This window comes from Castor canadensis, chromosome 4 (assembly GCF_047511655.1).
Source record: "Castor canadensis chromosome 4, mCasCan1.hap1v2, whole genome shotgun sequence".
Classification (NCBI taxonomy): Eukaryota; Metazoa; Chordata; class Mammalia; order Rodentia; family Castoridae; genus Castor; species Castor canadensis.
The window spans coordinates 182,806,139-182,819,138 of NC_133389.1; the positions used below are offsets into that span (position 1 = coordinate 182,806,139).

At 55.5% G+C, this 13,000-nt stretch overlaps 1 protein-coding gene across 1 annotated transcript in view; it reads left to right on the top strand.

The window, feature by feature from the left end:
* Espnl (espin like) overlaps positions 1–13,000 on the top strand; it is a 31,763-nt gene that overhangs the window by 12,203 nt on the left and 6,560 nt on the right. The window contains exons 5-6 of the mRNA XM_074072119.1: positions 5,763–5,894; positions 12,025–12,139. Coding sequence (XP_073928220.1) covers positions 5,763–5,894; positions 12,025–12,139 — 247 coding nt within the window. The remainder of the gene's footprint in view (positions 1–5,762; positions 5,895–12,024; positions 12,140–13,000) is intronic.

Below are 13,000 nucleotides of genomic sequence, written 5' to 3' on the forward strand. Positions count from 1 at the left end.
TTCTGGTGGCAGCCGCTGCCTGAACCTGGAGGTCCAGCAGGTCACCTGTTTCCAGTTCTTTGGGGTAGATGCTGAGGAGTGGAATTGCTGGTCACGTGGTGAATTTTTTTTTTCTTGAGTAATGGCTGAGCTGTTTTCCTCAGCAGGTGTGTTGTTTCACACCCTCCTGCCCCAACAATGTACCAGGTCTTGCCAACACTTATTTTTGTTTATTTTCATTGCCATCCTAGCAGGTGTGAAGTGGTACCTCATTGTGGTCTTGATTGGCTGGAATAGATTTTTAATCAAATCACATATTTAGACAGGGACTCAGTAAAACACATTTTTCCAAAAACCCACAAACCCCAGGAGCAGCCCAAAGCATCTCTGAAGGCTGAAGAACCGGCTCCCTTTCCTCACGACTTGTAATCCATGTCGGATCACAGACGGTGGGCCTGTGGAGTGGCTCAAGTGGCAGATCACAGACGGAGGGTTAAGGCAGCAGCAGTGAGGACCACAGTCTCAGGCCCACTGAGTCAGCACCTGCAGTGTCCAAGATCCCCTGAGATCTGGAGGCACATTACGAGTCCTACTGAGGACTGAGAACTTCCAAGTGACCAGGAAGCCACGTGGGTGTGGCAGGTAGCAATTAGTGTCAGGCTGTGAAGGACAGGCCAGTGGCCTGTGGCTCTGCTGTCCATGTGGATCGCTGCTTGGCTCCTCCAGGGAGCTGTAGCCCACGCCAGCACTGTGACAGGTCCTGGGCTGAGTCTAAGAAGCTGCTTCAGACACCACCATGGTTCTCAGCACAGCAGTGTGCAGATGCGTGTGGACGGCATCTGCTAAGCTAATCCAGACAGAAGTGGCTAAGATGTGGCTCCTGGAGCAGAGGTCTGAGTGGGGGAGGAGGTGGAGAACAGCGAGAGGCCAGAGGTGTGGATCAGAGTGCAGGGAGGCTGGCGCTCTCAGCGAGAACTCAGGGTATGAGGCCTGGAAGCTCATACAAGGCCATCGCAGCTGCTATAGGGTCAGGAGACAGGGAGAGAGGACCGTGATCAGCATGCTCTTTGGAGAAGGACGTGTGTGGAAGCTGCCACAAGACAGGGCGTGGTCAGGGCTTTGCCTGTAAAGTTGAAAAGAGAGTGACAGAGACGGGTGTGTGTAAGGCCAGCTCAGGTTAGATGTGTGGTTGTAACTCTGGCAGCTCTCTACCTAAGTCAATTTCCAAAGCATTCGGAGCCCACGAGTACCCACAAATTTTCTGGGCCCATAAAGGTGTTGGATTACAGTTGACTCATTCCCTTCACAGTCCTAGTGTCTCACAGGCTGTGCCCCCACCTTCCATCACTCATCTGCTCATCCAGATAACCAGGGCTTACAGAGCATCACCGGGCACTTTCCTGGACGGCCGTCAAGAGCCAGGAGGGTGTTCACATCGGTGGTTCTCACCAGGGACAACACCTCTGCGGTGGTCTTGGGGGTTTGGGCTGTTCTAGGTTGTTACCTTGAGTCCAGCTCTAGGTGGAATGCTGGGTGACCTGCTGTGCCCAGGACAGTCTTACCCAGTGAAGGTCCTCATACCCCACACAGCCCATGACTCAGACTTGCATTAAAAGTCATTTTAATTATTCAGCTAAGGACCTTCCTAAATATAGCTAACTATCTAAGTTTACAACATAAACTCGTTTCAATCCTCAATATAGCAAAAAAAAAAAAAAAGAGCAGAACTTAAATATATGTACACACACGCACACACACAAATACTCCTCTATAGTTGTCATGTATTTTAGATTTTTCTAAGAACTGTATAGAGTGAGGGAAAGTAGTATTTGTTTTATTTACCCCTTTGAAAATGACATCGCCAGTGCTAATGCTGAACCTGATGCCTCAGCCTTCAATAGTCTGACTATCTGTTGAATCCTCAGTGATTCTACATACAGTTATGTCACAGAGTCATTGTTAAAACTGCTCGTAACCATGACTCAACTACAAAGTGAGCTGTGGCAAAGATTGCTGTTTAACTCACTAATTAATGAGCCCGTAATTCGAAGTGACTCTGTGTCTTGCACAGATAAGGAATGCTGAGTGACTTCACAGCAAAGAGATGCAGGTCATCGGTCACTGGTCACCTCCACCTCTCTTGCTTCCTGTGTTACGAGTCCTGTGAGTGCGAGGTTTCATACACCTGCAGAGCTGGCAGCTCAAAGGCGCTGGACAGAGCCCAACAGGATACCTGGGTCTCTGTTTGCCTGTTTCTGTCATTCTCAGTGGCTCCCGAGTTGCTTATAACTATGTGCACAGGAGATTCCTTCATCAGGATAGCTCAGAGCTACTAGGAGGCACCGAGGTGCTGGACTGAGGACCAAGCACTGAGTCTTCTTTGGGGATTCCAAGATCCCCTGGCCCAGAGAAGCCCCTGAACTTGTCCAGAGAACTCAGACTCTAGGAACTATCTGTGTGGGCAGAGGCTGTGCCACTTCCTCCCTGGGACCTTGTGCAGGGCGTTGTCACACCTCCTCCCTGTAAAGCCTGTACAGTGCTGGACTCCTGAGGGGTGCTGAGTCCATCCACACACAGCTCACTGGGATGCTTGGTGCCCAGCTCAGATGCATGCTCCAGGTGTGGACACCGTGTTCTGTAGCCCCACTGCAGGGCTTTGGTTTTGCCAGACAGCACAGAGGCTGGCATGAGAGGACAGGAGGCCTGGAGGACAGGAGGACAGGAGGCAAGCCACATGGGGCTTGGGCCAGGTCATCTCCAGTGGATCACTTTTAAACAAAAGACTTTAACTTATCACCAGTGGACCACTTTCTTCTTCCTCACTTCTTCCTGCAGCTCAGGCTGCCACGGGGATCGCTCCCTCAGCCTGAAGTAGACCTGTGTGCCCCCTGGCTGTGAGGTCTGCTGCCAACAATCATTTGTTCTGTTTTGTCTTCCTGTCTCAAGACATCCTTATTCCATCGTCAGTGTTGAAGAACACCTTTGTTGGGAAAAGAGTGTAGCTTGGTCATTTCCAGTTGTTCTCATGGGGACTTCAGCCTCTGTTGCTGCTGCCCCTGGGGGCCTCTCTTCCGAGATCAGAATTCTCCTCAACCTTGGTGTCTTATAGTTTCATTATGACAGGGACAGAGCTGGGTGCTCTTTATTTATTGTCAAGGTTTATAAGATTCTCAGCCACTGTCTCTCAGATATTGCCCATCCCCTTCTGTCTCTCCTCTTAGAATCACCTTGTTGGCTTTCCATCTCCGTGACAAAACACATGAGTAATCACAACATACAAGGAGAAAAGGTTATTTTGACTCATGGTTTCAGAGGTTTCAGTTCAGCCCATGGAGGTCTGGTCTTGTTGCTTTGGGCCTGTGGTGGCACAAATTCATCATGACTGGAGCATGTGGTTGAGGGGTTCTGCCCACCTCTGTTCACCTCACGGTGACCAGGAGGGAGAAAGAGAGGTGGGAGTGGGTACAGGGTTCTCAGTGTCTTGCTCAAAGTCACACCCCAGTGACTTAACTTCCTTCCACCAAGCCCCACCTCCTTAATGTGCAACCACTTCCCAATGGCAACCACTTACCCAAGCTACAGCATGAGTCTGCTGATGTTCTGGTTTATCTTTTTGGCACTCTCTCTTGCTTCCTTGGGCCAATTTTCTCTTTATTAATTATACAGCCTTGGTTCTTAATTTTGTGAATAATTTTCCATCCACCATGTCACTTTTTGTAGTCTGAAATGTCATGTCCAAGTTTTCAGGCTTGCACCTTATTTCTTTGAAAGTCACAGGCACAGTGGTGCTGCAGTCTGTCAGTCGTCAGGTCTTTGTGGATCCATTTCTTGATGGGTCGGGTCCTCCAGTTCTCATTAATGGTAGCTTACTTCTTTGGATTCCTGATTTTTACTGACTGGGTGCTTAACAATGTAATTGAAAATGATCTACAGGTGTAGTTGAAGGCTTTGAGTGATTTCTGCCTTGCCTCTGCCAGGCACATGTGGGAGCCAGAAGCCCAGGACCACCTTAATCCTCCTTCCGGAGGCTGTTCCTGGACCACCATGAAGCAGGAGGCAGAGGGCTAGCCCTCCTGTCCTCTGGCTTCTTTGTCCCAAGGGTGGTGCACACAGCCTGTTGCGGGGGGGGGGGGTGGCTAATGAGAGGGCCTACCTTGGTGGGCCCTGTGGCTCCTGGTCTCCCTGGTCCCTGAAGCTGCTACTGGAACAGCCCAGGCTGTGACTTTCTCCTGCGTGTGCACCTTCCTCAGGCCAGCGTGGATCTGAGTGCCAGGCTAACCCTTGTCCAGACCTCCCTGCTTTCCTGCCTTTGTCATCTCTTTGCTACTTTAGGATGGGGTGTTTTGTGTACAGTCCATTTTCGCACCATGGATTGGTGTGACCCACCTGGTCCTCTCTTCCCGGGGTGGGTCCATTTGCCCACCTGTCTTCCCCTGGCGTAGCCAACTCACAAATTTCCAGACTTGCATCTTGGTGGTCTTGATTTGTCTACTTCAAATCCTGGCAGCCATGGGCTCTGTTGCTCTGTGGCAAAGGCCTCTTCTCCCTAGAGCTGCTGTGTCCCTGTGAAGGCTGTACCTCTCTCTGCCCAGCACCAGCTGGGGCCAGGCCTAGCACTCTGACCCCTTCCGCCACACTGCTTTGGCTTCTGAAGGCCGCTCCGCGCTGTCCCAGCCTCCCCTACCCAGTGTTAGGGTCACAGAGAAGCCCTCCCAGGCCTGCCCATCCCAGCAGGATACAAAGCTCATCCAGCCCAGAGCAGAGGCCTTTCCTCCAGGCTCTGGTATCAGTGCCTCTCTCCCTGCTCAGCCAGGACTCCTGACACATCTGGCTTTCTTGGCCTCACCAGGTCACAGGCCCAAGAGCCTTCAGGACATCACCTCATTCCTGCTACCAGGAGCCTGGTAGGTTGGGGACAAACCCTGCCTACTGGCTAATCCTGCCCACCACCTGATTTTCTATGGCCCCATGAGCTATAAAATAGTTCTGACATTTTTATTTATTTATGTATTTTTTTTTTGAGATAGGGTCTCACTATTATAGCCCAGACTGGCCTTGATCTTGAGATCTTCCTGCCTTAGCCTCCTGAGTGCTGGGATTATAGAAGTGTGCCACCTGCTTCTGCCCCAAGACTTTACCTTCAGTGCAGCTTTGGTTCAGCCTTGAGCTGCACTCAGAGCATAAGGGTTGACACATTGAGGATCCGGCTGGGGCTTGGGGTAGGGGTGAGCCCCTCAGAGAGTGCTGGACTCCCCAGAGGAAGGTGACCCCCTCTCTTACACAAAGTAGCTGGGTGAGAAGATAGGCCTGAGTCAGAGCTGGCTTGTTGTTGGGTAAACAGTGCTCACCTCCTAGGGCAGCTAGACAAATAAACCCAGGCTACATGAAGTCTGGGGCTTGGGAAGCTGGAGTTGGGCTGCCTGGCTTGGATCCCAGCTGTACCACCTGTTTCCAGCTATGCGAAGGGGAACCAACCTCTGCGCACCTTGGATCCCCGTCCCTCAGGAACAGGGCATGCTGTGGCCTGCTACTTAGGCCTTGGTTCCCTTGTGGAGCTTGGCACTACCAGTGCAGGACAGCACAGCTGTGGGTTGAGGCTCAGGCTCTCAGGTGGGTCTCTGGAGCTCCACGACCCAGATTTAAGAAGACCCGCTCCTGTTGCAAATGGCCCTGGGCAGCCTCAGTTTCCCACCCACATGGCAGAGCCAGGTGAGCAATCTGCACTGATTGGCCCCCTTGGCACCCAGGGAGCTGCAGGGATCACAGTGCCTCTCTTTCCACAGTGCTGCCAGACTCTGCTCTCTCACCACGTGGACCCCTCACTGCGGGATGAAGATGGGTACACAGCAGCAGACCTGGCAGAGTACCACGGACACCAGGACTGTGCCCAGTACTTGCGTGAGATGGCCCGGCCGGTAAGGCCTTGGTGACCCTGTCTGTACTGGAGGCCTGGGGGAGGGGTGTTCGGGCTCAGCCAGTGTCCCTCAGTAGACCTCCAACCCAGTTAACCAAACACTCATTAAATACACCTCTTACACTGGATAGGGGCAAGGGCCTGGAGCAGACTAGGGCCAGTGCCATAGCTAGCCAGTGGGTGCTAGGGTCAGGTTGCCAAAGGGGCCAGGACAAGGGATGAGGCTGGGACAGGACTGTGACAGGGGCTAGGGCCCAGCCTAAGCTGGAACTTGACCAAGTCATGCTTGTCATTTGGTCCACAGAAGCCTACATGGGATATTGTTTCAGGCTGAGGATGCCTGAGGGTGGGAGCAGGCCCGGGTCCAGGTATCAGAGATCCCAGGTGGCCTCAAAGCAGCCTGCTACAGCCCAGATAGCAGGTCCCATCCTTCCTGGGGCACGACCTCTGAGTTCTCTCAGCTCTAGGCACTTGTTTTCCTACCCATAGGGACAGGTCCTGCTGGTCCCCATTCCCAGCGCATGACAGGGGCCAGCAAGTATTTACTGAGTAGACAGATGAGCAAACGAACCAATGAGCAGATCCATGGAGGAGCAGGCAGGGGTGCAGGTGGGTGGCAGAGGAGGATGGACAAGCAGTGCACCAGTGGTTTGGCAGAGTGGGGCCAGCTCTTCCCCAGTTATCCCCCCACTCCGCCATCATCCCTCCCTGTCCAGTCCAAGGCAGTGACTGTGATGAATCAGCCCCAGCCTGGCAGTTAGCTCCAGTATGGTCACTTTGTCTTTCTGTTCATGTGAGAACACTGAGGCTCAGGTCTCACCAAGGGACTTTAGTGCCTCTCCTCCCTTGGGAATGTCCCTCACAGTGTTCAGGACCAACTGAGGCAGAGTCCTTCCTAGCCCCTATGCCTGTCAGACAATCCTCACACAGCCATTGCAAAAGCATCTTGTAGTCATTGCCTGAAACCCATGCCAGGTCTGCCACAGCTCAGAGCAGCTTGAGAGGACACCAGGGACCCGTGTGTCCTAGGTTTGTCCTGGGGTCGTTGTTTCAGAAAGCAGAATTCAATTACTGTTAGTCATTTGGTGACTAACCCTTCGACCTGTTACTGTTTAGTGAAAAGTCTTCTTTCTGGCTGGGGCCTGAGGAGCTGGGCCTCTGCTGGTTTCTGCAGGGCACATTCATGGGCCAGGGATGCCCAGCCACCGGCTGTGCCCCGTTCCTGTGCCCTATCAGGGCTCTGTACCTGCCCTGGATGGTGACTGAGATTGGGAGGTCATTCTCCTGGCACCCCTTTGTAAGCCCCTGCTGCTGGGGAGCAGAACTGGCCTGGCCTCCTGGGGTCCCTGCGTTTACTCACACCAGTCGCACTGTGAAGCCAGAGCCTGGCTGTCTGTCCAAGTGAACTCTCGGTCTTCTAATCCCAGACCCTGGCACTCATCAGCCCCTCCTGGACACCCACTCCACTTTTGGGGGAGAGGGTCCTGTGTGCTCCCCTCACATCCTCTGGCTGAGGGGAACCAGCCCATCTAGGCTTTCTTCTGGGTTCAAGGCAGGAACTCTCCACCTGCCTGGAGACTGTGCTGCCCGTGACCCTGGGCTCACATACACACTACACCATAGTTACAGAGAATGGGTATTGCAGGTCCGTCCACTTCCTCCTCCTCAGCCCTTTTCGTCCACATCTGGGCACACCTGCCCGACCCTGTGAGTCAGAGCCCTTGGCTGTGGGACTCAGTAGTTTGTGGTCCAGACAGCACACAGGGTTGGGACTATGACTGACCCATGTCTTTTCCTTCAGGCCTGCCCAGCAACAGTGTGCCACACTCTGCCAGTCTGGAGTTGTCCCACCCCAGGCCTCCCACCTCCCATTCACAGGCACCCTCTCCATTCAGGAGAGGCAGGCTGTCAGCTGTGGGCCGGCAGCAAGCTGGGGCCGGGGGAGGCCATGCCTGATGTAATATTGATGGAAATGCAATATGCAGAGGCCGCCTGCACTGGCTCTCCCTGTCCCTGGAGGAGGTGGTGAAATTCATCATTTGCCCCGATCTGCCCCCAGGGTCCCATGGGCCCCAAGAGAGGCAGAGCATGTCTGTGAGTGGGGACCCCTACCCCATATGGGAGGCTCACGGGCCCCATGGGAAGCCCCCTACAGTGTCCCCTGTGCTGTTGTCTACAGGACCTCGGCACACCCACTGCCCAGCCTGGAGCCTGTGCAAATTCCTGGTGAAGGCGAGGTCTTGTCCTCCCCTGGGCCTCTGCACAATGAGGAGCTATGTCTCCTCTCCTGGGGGGACAGAGGTCAGAGGGGCCCTCAATGTAGGCCCTGCTCCCCAGGTTCTCCCCTCAATTAGCCTATAGCTGGCCACCAGCTGTGGGAGTCCAAAGGCCACTCCACATGATGAGTGGCAGCAGCAATGACCAGCCCTGGACTGTGCACATGCTCCATGTGAGGAAGCAGAGTCCCCAGCGCCATCAGGGCATCCAGGCTGCCTGCTCACCCACGGGGATGGTACCAGCTCCTCCTGGGCAAGTTCTGAGCATCTCTGAGCCTCTGTTTCTTCATCTGTAGAATGGGATTGAAGAGCTTGCTGGGATGCAGGTGACACTCCTCTCCTGCTTAGTCACGGTGGCCTCAGCCCAGGCTGGTCCTCCCGAGGCCCAGAGCAACCCAGGGCCCTGCACTTGACAGATGGGGAAACTGGTGTCAGAAGAGCAAGAGACTCCCCTGGACAGTGTCCTGCCCAAGGGAGTAGTGGGGCCTGGCTGCCTGGCCAGTAGTTGAATCTCAGCAGTGGTGGCTGGTGTCCGGCACGCATCGTCAGGTCATGATTTCCTTAGCCCAGGTGGCATTACAAGATGTAACCCGGCTCGCCACAGCTGCTCTCCATATATAATGCATGGCAGACTCGGCAATGCTCAAATCTCGCCGAAAACAAGGCAGGAAGTGAGAGACCTTGGAGCCAGTGCGACCACCAGCCTCAGAGCAACTGTCCCACGCTAGGGCTCAGGCAGCACATACCCAGCTGTGAGGACTGCAAAGGACAGGACTGACACCTGTCCCTCCTCTGATCCCTGTGGACTGGCTCACTGTCCAGGGTCATAAGCGAGGAAGGATGTAGTGATGTGTGTGGCCCCAACCAGGTGTTTCCCCGTAATTCCTCACCTTCAACAGCCGATACATAGGCGAGGGTGCAGAGGCTCAGTGACATCACAGAGCCCCTTGGTGGTGAGGGGTGGAGCAGAGTTTTGGCCCAGGGTCCCTAAGAATAGCCTGAGGTCCCCAGCACAAGGGCTACATTGAGGCCAGAGTCCATTCTCCCAGTCCTCCCAGTCTGAGGTCACTGCTGGCTCAGCCAGTGCCCTCATTCTTGCCCTCCCCCGACCACATACACACATACCAGCAGATTCAGTTGGCGGGGAGAGAACTGAGACTCCAAGGCAGGGTCCCCTGACCCCCCAGGCCCCAGCTGATGTGATTTGGTTCCAGATGGCTGCTGTGCCCACAGTGCACTTGCTTGCGTCCCAGTCAAGGAGCACTGAGCCTGGGACTCCCTTTAAAGTGAGCAGTAAACAAAGTCTGCTCCTATCCCTTGGGTCGCCCTGCAAACAGCCCTGAGAGAAGCTCAGGCTGTGGCTGGGCTTTGCACATGGTGAGAATGTGTGAGACCCCCAGGTCTCCCCCAGCTGGCTGCTGCGTCTTCCTCTGCTGCTGCTGGTGCCCCCAGACCAAGAGGCACCATTCAGGCCGCGGTCCTGCTGGAGCAGGGACTGGACTCTGCACCGGAGCCCTGGTCCCATCTGCTGTGTCCCAACTGTGGGACTGTGGGAAAGCCCTGTGCCTTCTCTGAGCCTTGGTTTCTCCATCTGTGCTGCGAGCTGCATGGGGAGGGGGGAGGGGGTTCCTCTGGATGGTCTCTTCTTGTAGGGCTTGGAGGCCTCAGGTCCTTCCATCTCCCAGAGGGTGCACCCTGGTCCCCGCACTGGAGAGGGTTAAGGCCCTGTGGTAAGGGATCCCACACCCCAGCCCGCCTGGCCACCCGACACCTCAGCCTTCAAATATTAATGTGACACCGCCCGCTCCTGGGGGCCATAGTCTTGACAGCCCCCAACAGCCCAGAACAGCCACAGCTCTCTGCCACCCAGAAACTGCTTCTGACATCCTTTCAGGCTGGGGCTGGGCAGATGCACCCCTACCCCGTGTGCCGGGGCTCCTGGGCCGCTGCAGATTCCTAGAAGGAGCAAGGTGCGTAGGGACTGGGTAGACAGAACTCCAGGCTGCATTCCTGAGCTGAGAATCCTGGACAGCGTGTGGCTGGTGGGCAGGACTGGGTTCATCTTGGCCATGAGTGAGCAGAGGTTGAGAGAGGTCAAGGGCTTGCCCAGCAGGACAGGCTGCATTACACTGAGAGCCCATGCAGAGTGAGAAGCCACTCTGGCAGAAACAGATGAGGATGAAGGCAGGGAGACCGCACAGCATTGACCCAAGCCACACCATGGGTCCCATGCTTACAAAGTGGGCACTGGCCCCAGGCCACACAACTTGAATCAGCGCTGGTCTGAGCCAGGTCCTCTGCCCTGCTCAGGGCTGACCTCAGCACCAGCCCAGAAGCTCTGACTGCTATATCTGACCTTTGCTGTCCTGCCTTGGAGGGTGAGGGGCTTTGGTCTAATGGTCAGAGGATACTCAGAAGAAGCACTGCCTGGGCACTGTTAACTGGAGGCAGCTGCTGGTCATTGGCATGCTTGACGGGCAATGAGGCAGTGCTGGCACACCAGAGCCCAGGCGTCCACCTTCAGAAAGACAGGGTCAAGCCAGCTTTCCACCCTCAGCTTTGAAACAATAGGCAGCAAGTCCGGCTCTGGGGACCTGGGAGGACTGCTTGAGAGGTTACAAAGGAGGCAGGGGGCCGGTGCAGCTCTGCTGTTGAGGACAACTGTGGGCCAGTGCCCTGCTGGCCTCACCTCTGCCTCTACAGTCTGAATGGTCAGGGACAGAAGCCTCAGCTCCCTGGGTCAGGTGCCAAAGCTGAGGCCAAGCAGGGCTGAGAGGGGTGGCACCTTCAGGTCAAGGACTGTTTCTGGCTGCCCAGTGGTCAGTGTCTGAGGGCAGTAGAGGTGGTCAAGCCCAGCTTCGTGCCCCGCCCAAACGTGCTGGGTGACCCTATAGCTCCAGGATCCCTAGGGCTGGTCTCAGTGATCCACTTTCCAGGTGGCTCTAGGGAGGGTCCCCCCAAGTTCCATTCTTGGTACTTCCTGGCTGGACACATGGCAGGTCCTGGGCATGGTGCCTCTGCCCTGAGGTGTGGTCACAGCCACACAGTCCTTGCTTATGGGGGTGAGGAGAGTTCTACATTGGCTGAGGCTTTGCTCTCTGTCCAGATGGCACCTGCCTTCCTCTTACAGAGTAGACAGACTTGCCAGGGTCCAGACAGTTTGAGGCAGGCAGGGTGGCCCGATTCCCTGAGAAGGCAGCTGGGCTGCGGACAAGAGCTGGGGGTCACAGTCAGGTTCCATGAGCCTGCGAGGCTTATGCTGTAAGCATTGGCATCTTAGCTTGACAGAGGCTGTGAGCTCTCGGGGACCCCACCCTAGCCTCCTGTCTTCTGTTCTCCTCGCCAACTCTCACTGAGCCTCCCACCCCAAAACATGGATTGGGTCCGCGTCAGAGTGAGGCCCAGGAGGCCTCAGCAGTAGTCAAGGACAGTCTGGGAGGGGCATATGTGCGTGTGCACACGTGTGTGTGTCCTAGTGTCGGCCTCAGGCCAGAGAGGTGAGCACAAGCTGGACCCAGGCCTAGCCCAGAACCCAATCCCCCAAGCTAAGCTCTCTGGACGATGCCCACCAGCTGGGCCTTGAGATGGGGTCACTCACTAGGGGTGCGGGCAGGCAATCAAGTTGGAGGGTGCTGGGAGCAATGGTCCTCAGACAAGATCTGTGGGTGTCAGGGGGCCTGGTCACCCAGCATGGAGGGACAAGGTCCTGCCCCTCCCTCCTACACACTTTGCTTCAAGCCCTCTTCTGACTGCACAGCCCCCTAAGGAAAGCCCCCCATGCCTGCCTGGCAAAGCTGGGATGGGCCCAAGCCAAGCCTCCCTGGACCTCCCACTGACCAGGCCTGTCCACCCCAGGTACCAATCCTGATGACGCCTCCACCACCACCATTCCCACCGCCTCCACTGTCAGCCACGAAACTCTCCATGGAAGACAGAAGAAGAGGGGGCTCGCAGCTCAGAAGCCCCCCTCGTGAGTGCTCAGCCTTGGACAGGACTGGCCTGGGCAAGGGTGCGCAGTGGGCACTGCAGCCTCCCTCTGAGGTCCTCCTAGGGGGTGCTAAGTCCAGGCCACTGGGCACATAGGGCCACCCCTTCCCCTCACCCCCGCTTCTTCCAGGGTCCTTTAGTTGTTTTGTTGCTTTTTGAAGGTAGGATGAATATTTTCTAGGGTGGGCACACAGATCACAGCACCTTGCCTGGAGGAGAATTGGGAGTGGGGGATGGCACCAGGTGGCTCTCTCAGCCCTCAGCAGACCAAGCATCCATAGGGCAGTCAGCGACAGGGAAAGCATCTTCCAACTACAGGTCACCACCCAGTAGAGGACAGTGACCAGCGTTTGTCAAAACAAAACAGAACAGTGTGAAAATCAGCGGGCACCACATGCAGTGAGGTTTTGCCTCACTCCATGGGATGCTATGTGGCAGCTATGTGAAAACGTGTAGAAGAACGTGTGTCTACATGCATGTGTCTGTGCCTGTCTGTGTCCATCTGTGCATGTGTGTCTCTGAATGTGTGTGTCTCTGTCTGTATCCGTGTGCCCAGCCTGTGAGTCTTTGTGTGTGTTGCTGTGTCTGAACGTGTGTGGGGGTATGTGCGCTTGTCTGCCCAGGCCACAATGCACACTCGTTTCTCACTTGGGACTGTGCCACTGGTGTGTGTTCATATGCAGAGGGGCATTGGGGCAGTAAGAGGACAGGTGTTAGGGTCTGACGGGGCTGCAAGAGTTCCCTGGACCTTTAGGCCTCAAGGCCTTCCTGGCTCTGCTCAAGGTGCAGGGGGGGGAGGGATTGTGGCATGGGGAGAGGGGCTAAGGGTAAAAGTCAGGACATT